Genomic DNA, 21,683 nt, shown 5'->3' with positions numbered 1-21,683 from the left:
AAGCCGGGCTACTAATACTGATTTTATGACTAAAATGAGATCACGTGCCAGCAGCAAGAACCATGCCTGACAAGGAGCAGGTGCTCAGGCATAGAATTATTATTAGTCTTTGAGTAAAGATACTTTAGGTGAGGAACATGAATCTCAAGATGAAGACCCTCCAGGCAAGTTTAAGGAGGGCTGGCACAAATGACTTCTCCTGAAGAAGAGAAAATACACCTGGAAGGGAGATTCAGAGCAAGCATAGTAAGTCACAGAAGCCAGAGAAGTTCCAGAAAGATGACAAATGCACTAAACTAGAAAAAAAAATGATTTATTTGGGAGCAAAAGGAGGTTGCTGAAGACTTAGAAATTACAGCAATCAGCATGAAAGACAGATAATTAGCCAATAAAATAAATTGTTGTACAGAAATTTCTTAGGGAAATAGCCATTAAGACACGAATATAATAATGCCTTGAGAGATGAAATTTCTCCCTTACAATGACTAAAGTTTAGTCCTATCTTTTTTTTTTTTCTTCCCAGTTTGGGTGGAGAGCACTACTGGGTTTAAACTCAGGGCCTCACACTTGCTGGGCAGACACTCTGCTACTAGAGTCAAAGGCTTCCAGCCCTTTTGCTTTAGTTATTTTTCAGTTAAGTTCCTGCATTTTGCCTGGGACCACACTGGACCATGATCCCTCCTATCTGTGCCTCCCACTGTAGCTGGGAATAAGTGTAGAACCACCATGCCCGCTTGTTTGTTGACATGGGCTCTCACTAACTTTTGGCCTGGGCTGGGCTGGAAACATGATTATCCTGATTTCTGCCTCCCGGGTAGCTGGGATAACAAACGTGAGCCACTGTACTTGACAACAGCACTCAAGAGATTTGAATCACTTATCCTAATGCTTTTGCACGTCCCCTTCCTTGCTTATTATTTGGAAATTTTTTATGCATACAAGTACCATTAAGCTGTTGCAATCTTAATCATGGAAGAAAGTACTGAAAACCGCTACATTCACTTTGCAACAAGTATCTGTGAACTGTATAGTAGGAGTTTAATATTTAAATACTTAAAAAATAAATTATATTGTATACCAATCATGGTTTCATTTAAATGCTTGCTATACACTTGGAAGATTAAAAACTAGAGATCTACAAGAATTAAACTGCAGATAGATAATTTAAACTGCCCACTTTTAGCAAATATCCAATCAACAGCAAATGTATATTAGCAAGACATGGCACATATACACAAGAGCAAGACATCTACAATTTACTCCCCAATACTGAAAGACCACATTATGAAATTTCATGATATTCTTTTTTTTATTTAGAAAAGTGTAACTTGTTCTCTAGCACCAAATAATAAGATAGAAAGATAAAGGAAAGTTCTGAAAAAGAACTAAAAGTTCATGCTATTTCAGAAGTTGGAAAATGAACTGAAATTCAAAGATGTTTTAGTGGAAAGTCTTTGGAGATTATCCAGTGCAACTCAGAGATTAACTGTGAATGAAAACTGCAGCAAGAGAAATGAATACCTCTGGTAATGTATTTGGGTAGTTTGCAGACCAGCAGTAGTTTCTATTTCCTTTATCAGTTACAAAATGAGTCAGAGAAATACATTTAGGTAAAATTCTATGATGTTAAAGATACAAAGAAGAACCTAGCTCAGATAGTTCATATTTTTCCTATAAAATACTTAGTTGTCATATTATCAACTTGTAAGCCAGCAGACATTACATTTATAGCATCAGATAAAGCAGAGGGGAAAAACACAATGCTTAGCATTTCTAGGGACAGCAATAGTCTTGTTTGGATGACTCACTGTGACTCAGCATAGCTTCCCAAGAATTCTAGGTTTTTTTTTTTTTTTTTAAAGACCCACGCCAGCTGATGTGGATTAAGGATAGGTAAAATTAAAATAATTTCAAACCAGTCTAATCCAGCTAACATTAGAAGGGCAAATCTGTCTCTGAAATAATAAAATTATAGAATACTGAGCCAAGCTGGATACAATTGTTAAGATTTTGAAGAATCAACAATGATTTACTTCTTTGTATAAGAAGAAACAATACTTCAGAAAAGATGAGGTAAAGAAAAAATATTAGAGTTAAAAACATAGAAGTTCATTGTTCATTCAAACAAAATATGTAATAGGAAAAATAAAAGGGAAAAAAATCACACAAAATAGGGACTACAAAATTTATTATCAGAAAACAAAAACGGGAATGAGAAGGAGGCAAGGATAAAACTCTGCAATAGGGACAGCTAAGGGAAGCTATGCATTCCATAATGAAATTAAGACAAAAAGGACTATGATGTCTACTTGGTGTAAAAATGTGATTCCAACTTCAGCTCCATAGAACTCAGTAGTATTTCTCCATGCTAATAATGAACTTTTCAAAAACAATCAAGAGAACAATTCCACTTACATTAGTTACAAAAATACTTAGAAATAATTTTAAGCAAGGAGGCAAAAGAACTATACCTTAAAATTATACAGCATTATGAAAGAAACTGAAGAATACACAAATAAAAATATCCTTCATGCACAGACTGGAAGACAATTTTGTTAAAATGTTAAAATGCCTGTACTACTCAAAATAATCTATAGAATCAATGAAATCCTAATAAAATTCCCAGTGTGACTTTCATAGACATAGAGAAAACAATCTTAAAATTCATTCACAGTCACAAAATAACCCAAATAACCAAGGCAATCATAAGCAAAAGGAAGATATCACACAAGCTGACTTCAAATTATACTACAAAGCAACAGTTATCAAATCAGCATGGTACTGGCATAAAAAGAGACACATCATTTTAGAGAACAGAATAGAAAGTACAGAAATGAGCCAACACATCTACAGTCAACTGACCTGTGACAAAGATACCAAGAATATGTAATGGGGAAAGGAATAGGCCTTTTCATAAATGGTTTGGGACAACTGGATATCTATATGCAAAAGAATAGTTGAACCTTGTGTCATATACCAAAATCAACTAAAAAAAAAAACCTCAAAGTGGATAACATATAAACATAAAAGTTGAAACTGTAAAACTACTAGAAGAAAACACAGGGGAAAACTACATTGGTCTGGGCTATGATTAATTGAGATTTGACCCCAGAAGTGCTTGCAACAAATGCAAACCAGATAAATAGGAATACATCAAAATAAATAGCTTAGTGTTGGTTAACACACTTAGTGTGCAAAAGGATCTGGGTTTGATCCTAAGCACCAAAATAAATGAATAAATAAATAAACTAATGGCTTCTGTACAACAGGAAATAAGAGAGTGCAGAGACAATCTATACAATAGGAGAAAAAATTCGCAAATCATACACCACCAAAATTAATATCCAAAATATAAAAGGAATTCTAACAACTCTACAGAGAGAAAACAGATCATTTCTTAAAGACAACAGTAGCTAACAGATACATGAAAAATGTTCCATAGTACTCAGCAGTTGAGAGATGAAACTAAATCCACAATGAGATCTTATCTGACACCTAAGTAGCTACTTAGGCAGCAGAGATCAGGAAGACTGAGGTTCAAGATCAGTAAGAGCAAATAGTTTTTGAGATCCCATCTTGAAAAAACCCATCACACACACACACAAAACAAGGCTGGCAGAGTTGCTCATGTGGTAGAGCAACTGCCTACCAAGCAATAAGCTGAGTTCAATCCCCAGTATTGCCAAAAAAAAATAAACTGAACCCAAACTATCCATCACCTAGCTTTATCACAAATCAGTCCTTTCATATGTCCTCCCCCATTGTGTATTATGTTGAGGAAAATTCCAGACATCACTGTCTCTATAAATATTGCAATGTGTATCTCTAAAAGATAAACAGTGTGAAAACATAACCATAGTACCATTACAACAATACTACTAATAAATATAATTCATTAGCTCAAGTACTCATTAAATGTTCAGATTTCTGTGATTTCCTAAAAATTTTAATAATTTATTCAAAGTTTAAGAAATATCTGTCAACACATTACGATTTGTTAATGATTCTTAAGTCCCTTTATTCTATAGTTCTGACTTTCTTTTCTGTTTTGCAATGCATTTGTTAAAGAAACCAGAAGAACCACTCTATAGAATCGCCTCACATTCTGAACTTTATTGTTCCTCTAATGTGTTATTTAATATGTTCCTCTTCCTCCTGTATTTTCTATAAATTGGTGGACTGTCTTAGAGACTTAATGAGATTCAGGTTCGACTTTTCCAACAATATTTTTCATAGGTGGTATGATGGTTTGAGAATATGTTCACAAATCTTTGACTTTGCTCCCATAAGAAGGTGGAAGAGCCTAGCTCCCCTCCCTGTGACTATGTGCTGGCCTTAGTGACCAATTTCTCACAAACTAAAAAAGTGAAATTATGATACAGGTTGTATCTGGTCCTTTCTCTGAACATATCCTTCAAACCAAGCCATCCTGCTGTGAAGAAGCCAAGCAACTATAAGGAAAGGCCACACTGAGTGTTCTAGCTACAGCTCCAGAGAAGATCTCAGCAGACATTGAGTGAATGCCTTTCAGATGATTTCAGCCCCTGGCCTTCAGCCTACCATATCTTATCACATAGAACAGAGATGAGTTGTCCTGCTGGACACTGCCCAAGTCGTACTTTAACCAACAAAATTAATTCTGCTATTCTTTTGAGCATTGGGGTGGTTTGCAATGGAGCAATAGGTAAGTAGAGCAGTGAGTGTTGTGTACTTCCAGCTGGAGGCATGTAACATTAGATTATCTCTATCTGATGCTAGCAACCACTGATGATCAGTGCCCAGATTATGTGCCCCTAATTCATTAGAAGTCACAAAATGGCAAAACTAGAATTCTGGCACTTTTTTCCTTTATTACCTAAAATACTTGTATAAGGAAATATTTTCGCTTATCAACTTTTAGTTACTCTGAAATACAACTCACTGTAATTTAAAATAATTTTGTTTGCTTCTATCACATTCAGTTCATAGATACCTGTTAACATCTGATTACAGCAAGGTCTATTAGTGATAAAATGGCCACCACTTCTGTCACAAAGTAAGTTATGATGAATAAATTATTCTATTTGCCCCTTGGACATCTTTTCATAGAACTGCAATATGTGGGAATGAATGAGGAAGTGACGGGATGGAGGGCAACTAAACACCAAGTTTAGAGTCCCAATACTAGGAGCCTAGGTGCCTTAGGGGATTTAGTTAGAAAGACATTTAACTAATGGTCTATTATTATACAGACAACAAAGGCAAACTAGGCAAATATCTGGGCTATCTGTAATCAAGAGTTTCTCAGATAACAAAGAGACAGAAAGAGTATTTCCTAAGCAAGAAAAGGGTTAAGAAAAGAGTAAAATGATGAAGTGCTTTGTCACTGCATTATAGTACATAATTAGGTAATTAGAAGTATTAAAACAGACAAAGCATTGGGCCCAGATGAATTACTGAAGATGCAAGTATTCAATAAGATGCCTCAAGGGGAAAAAAATAAAGCCCTTGGTGAGGGTTTATAATCACACAGAAGGACAAAGAAGCACAGGAAGACTTGAAGAAACAATAACTGATGTTATGCCCACGTTTTAAAAACAGAAAATGAAAACAAGCACTCATCCAAAATTTAAAATGAGCTGATGAAAACTCCCTAGTATACTATTAAGCACCTAGTATACTATTATAGCTATAATACCTTACTTGGTTTATTGTTTTATTAAAGGAAAGCTGAAAAATTAAGCCAGAACCATAAGAACAACAATCTGATATAGAACGAAAGCCAACGCATGTGGGTGGTTTTTCTATTCTATTTAGCCAAACCTGTTTTCTGTTCTTTTTTGTTTGTTTTGGTGTCACTATGTAGCTCAGGCTGCCCTAAAACTCACTCTATAGCCCAGGTGGTTCTTGAATTCACAATCCTCCTTCCAGTGTTGGGATTACAGGTATGTACCATGATGTCTGGTTCTGTTTTCTGTTCTTTCCAGGCACTCAGATGGATTTAATTTCCCAGCTTCCTTTTTCAGTTAGCTGTGGCCATGTGACTGAGTGCTAACCAACTGGGATGAGTAGGTGTTCTGTGTGGGCACAAAGTACACTCCACTCCACTGCTAGGAGTCCTTGTATACAAGGACAGAATGGAAAAAATCATTGGGTAGACCTGGAAAGCTACATGCAGATTGTATGAAAAAATAGAAAATGTACCTAATAAACAGCATGAGCTCCTAAGGAGATAGTCAGGTGCAGTGTTGAAGGTGCTATCTGACTCACTCTTATTACTTACAGTAGACTGAAAGAAGAAAAAGCAAAAGGAAGAACTGGTAAGCATAAATGTGCTAGAATTTGCCAGGTTTGAAAGTAGAACTTCTTCCCATTCTCAGCTTTCCCAGTCAGCAAATGATGCTGACATTATGACATTACTTGGGAGCAACATCAAATCTAAGCTTCAGACAGAAAAGCAAGATTAAAGATGAAACTAGGGGAGTGACTGTAAAACCCTAAGCTCTAAGACAAAGCTGTAAGTATAGGAAATATAAGAGAACAGCTCTGTCAGAAAAAAGACCCTCAGAATGGTTTAAAGACTGTGCCTTACACAGTCTTTAATAGGCCCAGACTGCACTTAACAATCTCTCATAAGGAATTAATTGGTCCAAAATGCCTACTCCCAAGTTGAGAAACAGTGTATTAGACTATATGAATCCAGAGGGCAGAAGGACATCCATTGAGTTTCTACATCTTTCTGAATAAGAAATTACATATTCATTTATGTTTCCTTCACAAAGGGATTTGCACACTGAAACTACTTAAATGTTTCTTGAACATTTAAGAAGTTAAAATTAGGCAAACAAGATTAACATAAATGCCATGTACAGTGGGCTCACACCTGTGATCCTAGCTACTCAAGAGATGGAGATCTGAAGGATCACAGTACCTGGAGACCATTAGGGAGATCTCACCTCAACCAACAAAAGCTGGGCACAGTGGCATACTGTCATCCCAACTAGATAGGAAGCATGTATAGGAAGATGGAGGTCCAGACCAAAACCAACCTGGACAAAAAGCAAGACCCTGTAATAATATAGCAAAAAGGGTTGGGGCATAGTATAGTGCCTGCTTAGCAAGCACCAGGCACTTGATTGAATTCAAACCCTAGTACCATCAATTATAATGTAAGTTACAGAGTGGCAGAAAGACCATTCTCACTTTACCCATTAACAAGCTATATTTGTCTACTCAGATCATACTCTTTTTTAGGTTCAACTTTTTACCTTCAGAAATAAAAGGATTTAACTAGATGACTACCCGCAACACAAATGCCTATTTGAAAACAATATGAAGATTCACAAGAACTTAGAACTCAAGAAAATCTAGAACACAGTAATTTTTCAAGTAGTATTGAATGAACAAACATGCCTACAAATAAATAGCCCAATGAAAAAGACATTAAGTCTGTGAACTTGAGGAATGAAGATGGAAGATAAAGCAGAAGAAAAGTCTGAGTAGAGTTTTATTATCTTTAATTTGATTTGGTTATTAATAAAGAAAAGAATAACATACAGTTCTCATGGACTTTAAAGAGGAGGTGAAGACTGGTTGTTATAAGTCACAGGAAGAGAGGGGAGAACAAAGGATAAGATCCAGCACAAGAGGAAAGCAGAAAATGCCCAAGAGTCTTATAAGGAATATGAGGATTTTAAATCATTACACAGTTGAGAAGACAAGAAGGATGGTTGGGAGTAGGCAGTGAGGCTGGAATTGAGGAAGTAGTAATTGTAATCATCCAAGTAAAGGGTGCCTTGTCCCCTACCGCCCACCCCATATTGAGAATTGAACACAGAGCCTTGTGTTTGCTAGGCAAACAACTCTACCACTTGAGCTACATCCCAGCCCCTTAGTATAGGTTTTCATGTAAAGTTCTTTCTGATTTTAAAATGCCCTGAGTCATGTAACAAAACCTTCTATTCTACTTACTGCCTCTCCTCCTCCAAAAAATATCTTTCCATTCAAACTATAAAAATGAAAGATTAGGAAAAAATATACAAGATATATGTGTGAGTGTGTGTGTGTGTGTATGTGTGTGTACATACTGCATAAGCACTTTAATTGGAAAACTATGTCACAACTGGAAATGCAAACTTTATTTTGCAGTTTTCAATCTTAAAGATTTAAAAGAAATTCAAATTCAAAGCATTCCCACTGAAGTACCCCAAACAGCTTCAATTCCAAATCTGCTCGAATGTTCTACAGAGACTGTGTTATAATAATAAGCAGGCTGTGCCTACTGCGAATATTTCAGGATGCCATATTACTTTACTACCACCAAAGTTTACTTTTAACCTTCTTACAATCATGAAAACTTACAACTATAAACTGTACTTTAAAACCTGGCTTATTTAAAATAAAAAAGACCTCAAAGCAAAAATTCAACTGGACAGCAGGACAAGGTAACAGAAGTGAGGTACCATCCATGTACCACTGCTCCCAAACTGCATAGACTAAGGAGTGTTTGGATGCTAACCACAGCACTACAACTGTATGTTCTATAGCAAAGAAACCTAGATTTTCATTTAAAATCTGAAAACTGAAAGATTTTTAAAAAGCTCATATATCAAAAGAAGTGCATGCTGAGAATTTGTATGCTTGTATGAAACAGAAATGGGAAATACATACCTTAACAGGAACAGAATGGTAAAATACGTATTTCTAATTTACATATATATATATATATATATATATATATATACACACACACACACACACACACATATATACAGACATACATATATATATATATTCAGCAATAATTATTAGTTTGTATTTATGTGAAATATGAAATGAGGCCATTGGACAGAGAACTGTTTCTTATATTCCTGAAAGTCTGTTTTCCCCCTCTTTAATATTTAAGAAACACACACACAGGTTGCCGACAACTCTTAGAGAGCGGCTTGTGTTGTAGTTTTCACCTTCTCGGCTGTGAACAAGTGCATATGTGAGAGCTGGTCGTGCATGCACAAGCATATATACTTTGTCTGCATTTAATAAAATCACAACACAACACCAAGTACATCCACTCATTCATGTGTGCTGCAGTCCACCTCAAGGAGACTGAAAATATAAATACAAGCTGCTATTTTGGTGTGATCACACGAATATGGCAGCTTGTATTTTTTCCCCCTTAACATTTTAACACTGGGCAGATTGTCTGCATTAACACACACCAAAATCAATTCTGCTCTGAAATTGCCTGTAAAATCCTCCTTTCCCTAAGGAATTTATTTTTTATTTAAATTTAAAAAATGGGCTGGGAGAAAACTGTGTAAAAGATACCAATATTTAGGAATTCTAATTTTGCAAAGTGTGACAATCAATGAACCAAAGTACTGAAAGTATTTTGGTGGTCTTTAAATTTAAAAATAATACATACATAAATAAAAAAGCTAACTCTAAAAATCACATTTACATATTGTTAATAGAAAAATTGCAAAAACAATCTAATTACAAAGTACATACCACAACGTAACATAAGAATTACATTTGAGGGGCTGGAGGTATGGCTCAAAGGGTAGATTGCCTGCCTCATAAGTATGAGTCCCCACGTTCAAATCCCAGTATTACCAAAGGAAAAAAATTTACATTGGATCAAAAACTTAGATGAGACATATATATTATTAAAAATTCACAGAGTTTTCTCAAGTGGAGAGAAAGGAAATGAAAGTAATTATGTAATATAGGAAATACCTACATGTTCAACATGAAGAAAAAATAAAAAGTAGATATGCATATCACATACACTATGAAATATAACAATGAATTATCTATATAGTACTATCTAAAAGAACTTTCTGTAATGATAGAAATATTTTTATATACACTGTCCAATACAAAAGCCATTAGCACTTAAATGTAGTTACTGTTAATGAAGAGTGAATTTTTTATTTTATTTAATCTTAATTTAAATTTAAATAGCCACATGTGCTGATATCTAACAAACTGCATAGCCTATATCTTTACTTTTAAAAAATGAATTTTTAAGGATTATTAATAAATGCTTGAAATAGCAAATGACAAGATTTTTAAAAAGTGAGAATACAGTTTTCTTAGATTATGTCTAAAGCTCGGCCCACATATAAGCTGTAAACAAAAGGAAGCATAAAAATAAGAACGCTGCATCTTAAAAAAACAATCGAACCACATTATAGAGATTCAAGTAGAAAACAGAGCTACATGAACTATTAGCTATGATGACTAAAAAGACCAAAAGACCATTAAAGGTGACCAACAATCAAATAGGCAATCAGATAAATTTTTAAATATGGTCAAAGTTACAAGGATTAAAAATGAGTTAAAGAATTTTAATCATTTACTTTAAGAGGGAGAACACATCTGAAGAAAAGATGACACCATTTAGCAAAAGCTTATAAATATGTTAATCTGCAAATGATGTTATAGATGCTATATATAAATATATATTTAGAACAGACCTTGATAGACCAAATACCATACTTCTTTGGCATCTAATATGGAAATGATATTCCATCCAGAACTCATCATTTCCTTTCATTTTAAATAATGTTGAAATTCAGTATTATTACTGTTAGGAGATTTGAAACATGGCAAAATTTTTTCAGAATAGACAAATCAAATTCTAAATCAGAAATAATATAAATTAGAAGTTCCTTGATTTACTGTTTGTTCTGAGTTTTCCAGTAATAAAAACGGGGATAAGAATTAATCAATACGAAAACAAAAACCCTTTGAGGCAAAAAAAAAAAAAAAAAGGTTAGTAGCATAAAAGAATATTAAAATTAGTAGAGGAGGAAGATATTTGACACAGTAACATATGCAGATCAAAAAATTCAATAATAATGGCAAAAACACAGTTCATAAGATCAAATTATCTTGTTTAAACTCAGACTAAAAGGTTGATCATAGGAGTACTGGTTAAGTGTGCTTATGTTTTTGAAGATTGAAAAGATGCAAGAGAATATAACTAAAATTAAACAATGTTGAGTGTCAGTGATAAGATTATCAATTTGTTAATGGATAAATGTGACAGAAAACAAGAAGAGATCCATACCCTCCAGGCGCTTATCAGTAGGTGGAAAGGTAAGACTTCTTGACTAACACTAGTTCCTGTACATACTATTTCTATTATGGCACCATTTATCCTACATCTCTAGTACCTGGTACTTTGAAAGATTCATATAAATGTACTGAAGACCAAACAAAATTAAGTAATATAGCATTATAATAATATAATATTAGGAAAACACTATAGAACATGGAATAGGCACAAATTATTCCCAAACGTAAAAACTAAAAACTGTCACGGGCATGGTGGGTGATGAACTCAGGCCTTAAATGGTCTGGTCAGAAATCCAACAGGGAGAAGCAGTAGAAGGAATTAACATTACAGTAGAGGAGAAAATGGAAAATTCCAACCCTGGAAAATGGAAAGCATAGAACTTGTTCAGAAAATAATGCCAGAAACACTGTATTAAAAAGGAACTGGATGTGTTAGGGAAACTGGGTTAAGTCCATTCTTCTGCAGATCATGGGGAGACAGAGAATATTTTGGATTACACTAGTAGCACAATTATAAATATGCTTTGAGAAGAGTGATTGGGCTGTAACAGGTGGAATGATCTGGAAGTGGAAAGATACTAGATCCAAGGAATATAACTAAACAAGTAAGAGACTGTAGGTAGGAGGTAAAAAAGTACCTGAACGGCAGTAAAAATGGAACAGAACTGACAAATGTGAGAAAACTACACATAATAACCTCTAAGTTATATTTTAAAATATAAAATATATATCCTCAATCTATCTACTCCTGTCTTTATGGTACATCTTTAAAGTAAGTCACTAATATCCCTTAAGTTGGAATACCACAATAGATTCCTTGCTGCTTTACAGCTTCTATTTTTACCTCCACCTTCACCCCACTACACAGCAGCCAAATTATTGTTGTAGATACCAGGCCTGCTCAATATCTACCAACAGTTTCCCACTACAATTGAAATAAAATGCAAAACTTCTTACTATGGTCTAAATACTGTTTGGCCTTTGCCCTCTGTTTGGAGCCTCTCTTTAAATCACTTGGTTCTAGCATTTCCTCCCTTCATTCTGTTCCTCTCTTTTCCACTTACAGACTTTGCACTAGCTACTCCCACCAACTTCTCACCTAGATCTTCACAAGGGTGACCCTTTTGCACCTCAGCTGAAGGGTCTTCAGAGATGCCGTCTGTGCTCAATGTTCTTAAAGCAGCCATCTCTCTAGCTATTCTTCTATGTATTATCTTGCTCTATTTCTTCAGAGCAATTACCAACCTCAACAACTGTCCTCTATGTATACATGCTTTGTTGTCCCCCACTCCTCTTCCACCACAGGAAAAACAGACATCCTGTGATAACAGAACTCTGTCTGTGCTCCCCTCAATGCAAAGGCAAAGCCTGGAACAGAGACAATAAATACCTATCTTAAAAAATCAAAGCTCTTATTCCAGATGTTAGTGAACAAGTAACACTGTATAACCTTTTCTGAGCTGCACTTCTTTTCTTCTATTGTATTATGAATTGCTTTACAGACTGGATTGAAAAACATGGATTTAAGATCATATCATGCCTTGTAATGATACAAAGTGGTAAAATTATTCAAGCTATTCGGCTTTTCTGATTAAGGAAACTGATGGCTTTAAAATAAGACATTACCTTACTTAGAGCTAAGTTCTTTGGTGTAAAATTTAGTTAGAGATGGCATGGAAACTTTCTCTAAATGTGCAGAAAGCTTTGTGGAAACCTTCAAGGGAAGGAGACATGGAACCTCTCTTGCACTCCACTTTACCATGAAGTATAGGTTCTCCTGGCTGCTTTCCTTGACTCTTAGGTTTGGAATTTAATTATAATATACTAGTGGGGAAAAACATTAAGAAAAAGAAACTAGCTATATAAGTATACATGTGTGTATTTTGCAGTTTTACAAGAAAATTACCTAGAAAACATAAAACCAAGTAGTTAAAATACAGCTTTCAAGAACTAACATTTCCTTACAGAGTGAAGCAGAAATGTTTGAGCTAAGTAACCAAGATGATGAATAACCTCTTCTTTGAGATGTCCATCAGTTTTACTCTCCTCTTTCATTTCCCATTTCTTCTAAGCAACCTGGCCCCTATAGTCTTCAAGGATGTGCCTACACCAGTGCGTGGCCTCTCCACCTCCATTAATAACTGTAAAGAGATGGGTTGAAATTCTGCTTATAGACAGATCAGTCTGAAGCTGTTAATCTTTAGAAGATGCCTTTGCAGCCTGATCAGTAATGTATGTTGCACACTTTGTTTTCTGTAGCCTATGTTGCTGCCACTCATTACTTACATTCTTTAATGATCAGTGAAGAAATCCCTTGTTTTACTCAAATATTTATTGTGTGCTAATCGAATGGCTATCTACTTTCTGAAATTATTTATACTAGAGACATCAAGGACTGCTCAGATATCTCTGAGAGTAGCTTCCCTATATATGTGTATGTATGTATGTATGTATGTATATATGTATATATATATATATATCCATATATGTGTGTATATATATGTGTGTGTGTGTGTTATTCCTGAGTTACCTAGATAATGAAAGCTAAGCAAAATGATCCATACTTCTTACCCTGTACTCCACAATTAGCTACAGCTTTGTTGAATGCTGAACCTATGATTCCTCTGAATTATTTTCATTTTATCATTTTTATTTTATTTTTAACATTTTAATTTTTATATTGGGGTACTGGGGCTTGAACTCAGGGTCTCACACTTGTTAGCCAGTGTTTTACCACTTGAATCATATCCAAAGCCTGTTTTTACTTTTGGTTATTGTTGGGACAGGGTCTTGTGTTTTTACTTGGGGCCAAAACCTTGAACCTCAATCCTCCTACCTATCGCTCATGTAACTGGATTAGATGCACACCGCCATGCCCAGCTTATTTGTTGAGATGCACTCATGCTAACTTTTTTCCCCGGACTGGCCTTGAACCATGAACATTCTGATATCAGCCTCCTGAGTACCTGGGATTATGAGCATGAGCCACCACACTCTGCCCTAGTCTCATTTTAAAATAGAAAATTTTACCTGGTGAGTATATAGTATAATTTAATGTCCGTTCTTACCACTTGATTATTCAGCATTTGGGACAAGGAAAGAGACTGAATGTTAGAAAGCCAGAGGCCTTGACACTGTAATAGATGTACGAGTTGAACTACAAAGGAGCCTATCTGCAAAGCTGTAGGACTCAGAGGAAGTTATATGTGCAGACAGATACTCATGGCTCTGCACATATCTGGCAAATCCCAAATCCCAATGATTACATTCACTAACATTTATATAATGGCTTACAGCTTAAAATGTAAACCTATCCAAGTTACCAAAACTACTACTTGTTGATTATGCCTAATCTGAAAATCAAAAATCTGAAATGCCTCCAAATCTCAAACTTTTGGGACACTTACAAGATACTCAAGAAATTTTGGATTTTGGAGCATTCTGAAATTTGAATTTTTGGATAAGGGGTAGTCAACTGGGAACTCAATTTGAACATTTCAAAACCTGAAATACTTCTAGTTCCAAGCATTTTAGATAAGAGATACTCAGCTTGTACTTATTAATTTACAAAAATTCTTTTGAGGTAGCTGCTACCATTCCCATTTTACAGATGTTGAAAGTAATCTGCCCAAAATTTCAGCATACATTAGCTAGAACTGACCTTAGATCTCTGACACAAACCCCAAGAATTTCCCAATATATGATTCAGAAAGATGAGGCCCAATATATGAAAGTTATGGACAGTGCATGCTAATTAAGAAACTGTCCTTTCTTATGGTAAATTATAAGTATATTGAGAAAATTTATTTATTTATTTTTTTGGAAACCTGAATAGCTTCAAGAGAAAGAAAAATAAGAAGGGTAAGAATAACAGTTGTCCTATAAAAAGTAACGAGGTTAGAAAGTGATTCAAATGTCTAAAGAAAGGTAAGTTTTTCTAGTAATACCAATGTAATGACTACCCAATAAAATCTTATCAGAATCACATGACTTCAAGTAACTGTTAGAAATTGATAAAACTAAGTATGATTTTAAGATGAATATCCTAAGTACAGTTTATTTTGAATAAAAGTCTCTATATTTTAAGAATGGAAAACAATCCTTAGTATCAAAATTTGCTCACAAGCCTTCGCTAGTAACGTGCAAAATACTGCAATCAACTAAGACTCCTCTTTGAATTTACATTTTATTAAGATTACAAAGAGTTAACACCAATTTGAATTAGTGAAAGCAACATAGTTGTACATACGTTCTTTTGACATCTTGTTCAATCATTGATCGCAGTTCTTTATCTTGGAAGAATTTGTTCCAAAGACTCTGAAATAAGGAGAACAACTTAATTAAAATAACTTCACACACCTTTGCTTGACTTGTTGGACTTCAATTTAATAATTTGTTATTAAATTAATTCTTCTCTAAGTTGTCATTTCACATTTCTCACATAGAAAACCTGGATGGGAATAATTTTTTATTAAAATCTAGTCTAATCTCAAAACCACATTTATTCTAATATTAATTTTTCAGTTTGATATTATTGAGTATATTTCATTTTTTCTACTAGCTGTACAAAGTGAATGAGTCTTTCCACTGACGTATACCTGCTTCTACTTCTACAAACAACAAAAAGGTGTTTGGTTTAGAACAGGACCCATGGGCCAACTGGCCCCACCTTGAACCTGACCTGAATTCCAATTGCACTGAGAAAGATACATTTGTTCTCCACAAAATCTGGTTTTATAATCTACCAGGCTTTTATATAGGTTTAAAATGAGAGCTCTGGGGAAGTTTTAAAATTATTATTATCTTTTAATGAGAAAAAAATCACCACGTTCAGCTAAAGAGACAGGAATTAGAACAGCAACAATTGAAGAATTGTACAATATTTAAGGTAATAAATTATTCCCATTTGTCCTGCCTACTGGACCCTTCTCTCTCTGGTATGAAGGGAAGCTTTCCTTAGCCAACCCATTCCCTACTACAATCCTGATGAAACAGCCCTATCCTCATCTATATGCTCTTCTTTTTAACTCTCAGGTTTCAGATAGTTCAGTATGTGGAGTGAAGAAAACGCTTGACATGAAATATACTGTTTTCATGGTGTTTTTCTACCAGTCACATAAGCATGTTCTTATGGGTAGAAGAGGTTGAGCTATGGATAAAAATGAATGTTACCCCTTCATCCTGGGAAAGGGGATTGTTGATCATCAAATCTTGCTGGCCAGCAACCTTCCTTGGGTTTGTGATATGCTGGTAAAGACAGAAAAATACACAAAGATCAGTGGCTAATGGACTTTATATATAAGAACATAATTACGTTAATTATATTTACTATTTACTTACTCTTTCTTTAATACTGCTATACCAAGCTCTTAATTCTTTAATTCTGTTTATCCACTGACTTTTATCTTGAGGAAGAACACAAAGAAATAGCTATCAAGAAAACAAAAAAGAAAACTTTTATAAAAATTATAATGTAATTATAATGTAATTATAATGTAATGTGAAACTAGGCCAAACAGAATCATCTGAAAATTGAAACACGGTATCTCACGTTCCTACCATCATTTCAATTTCAAGTAATGATAAGATATTTAGGGATATTAAAATATATAATCAAAAAATTCAAACCTGAGCAATTAAAGGCCAAAAGCCAGATCTCAAAATCTCTACCACAAAATGGAATCACGCTCCCCTTCAGATTTATATTAAAAATGAAGAAAATTCATTGAGATTCAAGTGTAATTCCTATTTTACATTCTAATCTTACTGGAAGGAGTTATTAAGAAGTACAAGGTATGTTTAGTAAATGAGTAGTAATTTCTAGGTTTAAGATTTTCTTTTAAAATAAACAAAAGTGACAGAAAAACAGTCTGAGGACTGAGGACACAGATTAAGAAACAATGCTATTTCTTTAACAGCAAAAAGTGTAATTTACTACTGGCAATCAGCTTATGAAAATAAGCATTCTTAAAAAGACAAATTTGATTTAATTTAGTTTAATACAACATTAAAATAAATCTTGATTTAGGTTTATTTTTAGCAAATTAAAGACACTAAAAGTTAAACAACAGGGAATGAGTATAAGGCACAAATATTTGTAAACAGATTTGCTAGCAGCAGGTCTCCTGCCTTTACTACCTACATCTAACAGAAGAAAAATGTATTCTAATTATTAAATCTAAATTATTAAATCCCAAACTGTCTAATATAGCATGCATTTACTGTCTTGACTTGCTTAGACTCGATATGCTTGATTTATGCATATAACCCTAAAATCTTTTGGTAGAAGCCATTTTAAAAATGAGCCTAAACCTAAATTAATTCATTTTTAGAGGAAAAAGAGACTAAAAATTCATTTTTAATTTTTCAAAGCAATTAAAAAGATAACTGTAGATTTATTCCTACTAATTTTAGTAACTAACGGCCCTTTTCCTCTGAAAGACACTGACCCAGTTTCCTCCCACATCACTTTCTTGGTGCCCTTTACTCTGTGATCCCAGCAAAAGAAACATGAAAAATCTTTTCCACCTGCTCTTTATGAAGAAAAAAAGGGAAGATGATGGCACCTGATAGAACAGGAACCTAGAAGTTACTACCCTTCTCTTCTCCTGCCCAATTTCAACAACTTCTGCAAAATCTAGGTAATGTAATGCTATTGCTCTGAAAGTTGCACCATTAAAAGAAATGAAAAGACAGTTATTTTCAAAGATTCTTTTACCATCCCGTTATTCAGGACTAAGGCGGTTCAATCTTATTCGTAAATGCCCTATGAATTATAAACATGGATGGCCAAAAATTGGAAGTCTCTTGGAAAATTCAGTGATCCCCTGCACGGGTGATCTTCCAGGGCATCAGGTAATGTGCTGATATATTGCAACCACAAACTGTAAATAAATATTTTCTTCTTACCTTCCAGCAAATGCTGCGGAACCTGCTGCTTCTCAGCTGTCCATTAATCCCCTTCTGCCTTATTGTTGCCAAGTAATTGTTGTTTACAAATAGTTCTTCCCATTCTTTCCTATGTGAAAGAAACCAAAGCATTGGAATCCTTTTGTTAAAATTCTTCTGTTTGGAGAGGAGTGCTACAGGAAATTAATTTTAAATATATCTAAGAAATGTAACTTTTAAAATGTATATATGTAGTTGCGTTATGTTTCTAAATGCATGGCTGTCTTTTTGGACACAGTTCTTCTGTAGATTTAATGAATATGTAGATAGCTTATAATTATGCCAGCTACTGAAATTCATAATGTCTATGGAGGCTATTCCATTTCCTCTAAAATGCTGGTCATGCAGTTCAGTGGATAAACAAGAAAAATGAATATTAATATAAATATATGACAAAATATACAACAAAAAAAAGTGTTCTGTTGATTACAATGGCTTCTCACATGAAATAAACCATTTCTCTGTAATGTTAGGCCAGGCAGGCAGTTAAATGTAATAGAAGACTGTTTTCTTTAACTGTTAGTGCTATTTACCATTGAATCTCTGCAAGTTCTTTCTACATGACCAGTTTTAAAATTTTAACAGGTGTGGAAAAATTTGAAGAAAACATCAAAAAATTAAAAAGCCTCACTGTAAAAACTGTTAAAGGCAAGCCTGAATACCTTGCAGTACCTATGGCTCAGTAGATAAACAACTGAAATATGCCTCCCAGGCATGCAGACACCAGGGGCCTAACACCTGTGCCTCATTAATATACAAGTAAATCTGCTCTACTGGGACACAATTGGAAATTAATTGTCCCAAACCATCTACTGAGTTTGAATAAAGGAATTAGACCTATATTCCCAGCATCTTGCACCAAACTAAACATCAAGAATCATTTGTCAACAGTTGAGGCTACTGAGATCAGCTTCATAAAATTACTCTCAAATTTCATGATGCCATAATAAAATTGACTTATGATCTAAAATTTATTATCAAAGCTGAAACCCTGGAGGCAATCTCTTTAGAGAGAGTTCCTTTAAAAAGCTACTAACCCCTCAGTTTCTAGAATATACGAACAGCTGTCAATGGCTAGATTCCACTCATTTTGAGAAGGAACAATCATGCGTATCATGCTCATGGCATGAATGCAACCAACTGTACACCTAAAGTTCAAACATCTGACCTCTGGGCAAGACACAACTTTCCCACAGAGTTCCAAAGGCGTGATTGAAAGCAATGACACATTCCCTACTGCCACCAGGAGAATACCCAGCCTATAGCACTGATCACCAAGCCTTTTGCCAACAGATGCATGTGACTCAGTGTATAAATCAGATATAAGTTTCAACCACATGCATTTCCTCCATCACTCCACAGCAATTTCTTAATCTTATTACTCTATTAGTGAGAAAAAATTAGTATTTGTATTATTAGTGAAAAAAAATTCTTGTTTTATTCTTTACTCAACTTCTGTTTTTGTCTGTTGCCCATTTTAAGCACTATAGGGCAGCAGTTAAGAGTGTGAACAGGAGAGCCAAACTCCTGGGATCCAAAAGTCAACCACACAGTCAGAAACAGTATCCAATTTGCCAGCTAATTACTGCCTGTGCCAGCATGAACAAATTACTTAACCTCCCTGTGCCTTAAGTTCCCCTTCTGTGAAATGGAATAATAACAGCATCTACCTTGAAGAATTATTATAAGGGCTGGGAATGTAGCTCTGTAGTAAAGCTCTTGACTAGCATATACAAGGCTGTAGACTCCATCCCCACGCCAGAAAAAAAAAGTATCATGAGGATTAAAAGAATACCCGAAAAGTTTCAAAAGGGTACACAGCACATAACTTTTAAAAAGTTAATATTTTTGTTAACAGTAATATTGTTTATACTTTAGATGTTTTATTATTGATCCAAGAGAGGAGTTTTTCATACATAAAAGACACCATAACTTTCTCAAGCATGCTTTCTTTTTTTAAAATTCAATTAGCTTGATTTTCAACATAATGAAGCTTTTTAATTTTTGCATAATTTAGAATATTATTTCCTCTTATTGCTATTTCTATTGCTTACATAATTCTTGACCACACTGAAAACTTGTATGTTTGATTTTTTAAAACCATTTATACACATTTCTATTAGCTGTAGTATTTTAAATATTTTCTATTTTCAAACAGTTTCACATATATACCCACATATGATATTGTTCAAGTTTTGTATTTATCTAGTTTTTAGTAACAGTCAAAGATGAGATAAACAACACGTATCCAAGAGGAGTACATCTAGAAACCTTGATATATAGTTAAATAACTTGTGGCCTATGAATAAAAAGCACAGATTTAAATGTATTCTGAGGCCAAAAGGAGCCATCATTTGTAAGAAACAAGGTACTGTCAGGCCTGAAAATGCCAATAATTCTGAATAAGAGAAACAAGTATGAGGCAATGACTATTAGTTTCTCCTAAAATGAGCACCTATTCACGGGTTCTAAGAAACTGTGGACACACCAGCACAGCTGGTCCCTTGACTCACTCCATCCTACCAAGTGAAGCAGGCTTTTAAGGTCAAGTTACATGCTACTTATGTAATGAAGGATAATTATCTGCTAGCTTAAATAAGACTCTGAACCTTGATTACAGTGTTGGTACAGAGAAAAGGAGACTGAGGCATATGAATTAGAAACATTATCTCCAAAATTTATAATCACTTAAATTTATTCATGGGTACTTACAGCTGTAATTAAGGCATAACATCTCAAACTGATGAAAGTTTTAACAACAGAGGTGAACAAAGGCCACAGATAATCTATTAATTGTTCTCTTCTCTGGAATAATGTTTCATCAAAAAACGGCGACACAAAGTAAATAAATATATACTAAGTTCCTACTATGTACTTACTACTCAGATATTTTTTTAAAAGTGTCAAGTTAAGGGAGTGGATAGTTGAATGTGTAAACCAATAATAATAGGATTGATGCAAAGCATGCTGATACTATAGAGAATGGACAAATGGTTTTATACTTAAAATTAAAATTCAGTATATAAAAGAAGGCACTGAAGTTCTACTCCCATGAACTGAGCTATCAGAAGTTAAAGAAGCTCCAGAGGCAAAATGTTGAAAGGTTTAGTATTTCTAAATCCTTTTACAATCATAAAAATGAATGGTGGAGCTGCTCTGCTCTTAAACTTGGAGGAAGACATGGGAAAACAACAGGGAAGAAAGGAGTTGATGGTAGAATTTTTCAGTTTAATTAGCAAAAAAAAAAAAAAAAGGAAAGGCAATTGCTAAATTGTCTTAAACTGACAATAATGCCATTAAAATGTTTTAAAGTCTATTTCAATATAATATGTTAGGCAAATCAGTTCTGACCTCTATAACAACTCTCTTGGGGCATGTATTTTTAACCTCTCATTACAAATGAGGAAGGTAAGGTTCAGAAAAATTAAGTTACTGTCAAGAAAACAAAGGAATGAGAATTAAGAAAAGCACTTTCCTGAAGTAACACGGAAGACAAGTAACACTAAAGGAGCACATGATAATCCAGAGATTGGAAGCAAAAATGACTTCTGGCAACAAGGCGGGGACAGAAATGTGTCCTTATGTTTTCCTGCTCAGATTGTCAGTTTCTGAATATTAAGTCTAAGGACACAGAGATAAGTTCCCAACAGTCAGTCTGAGAAGATAATTTA

At 34.4% G+C, this 21,683-nt stretch overlaps 1 protein-coding gene across 1 annotated transcript in view; it reads right to left on the bottom strand.

Annotated features, from left to right (window-relative positions):
* Positions 1-21,683, bottom strand: part of Tbc1d5 (TBC1 domain family member 5) — a 545,741-nt gene that overhangs the window by 234,832 nt on the left and 289,226 nt on the right. The window contains exons 6-9 of the mRNA XM_074043845.1: positions 17,974-18,082; positions 16,405-16,494; positions 16,237-16,311; positions 15,314-15,381 (exon numbers count right to left, since the gene is read on the bottom strand). Coding sequence (XP_073899946.1) covers positions 15,314-15,381; positions 16,237-16,311; positions 16,405-16,494; positions 17,974-18,082 — 342 coding nt within the window. The remainder of the gene's footprint in view (positions 1-15,313; positions 15,382-16,236; positions 16,312-16,404; positions 16,495-17,973; positions 18,083-21,683) is intronic.

The sequence above is a fragment of the Castor canadensis genome, chromosome 10 (assembly GCF_047511655.1).
Source record: "Castor canadensis chromosome 10, mCasCan1.hap1v2, whole genome shotgun sequence".
In the NCBI taxonomy this organism is placed as follows: domain Eukaryota; kingdom Metazoa; phylum Chordata; class Mammalia; order Rodentia; family Castoridae; genus Castor; species Castor canadensis.
The sequence above is the reverse complement of the archived record's forward strand: the minus strand, read 5'-3'. Positions and strand labels throughout refer to the sequence as shown.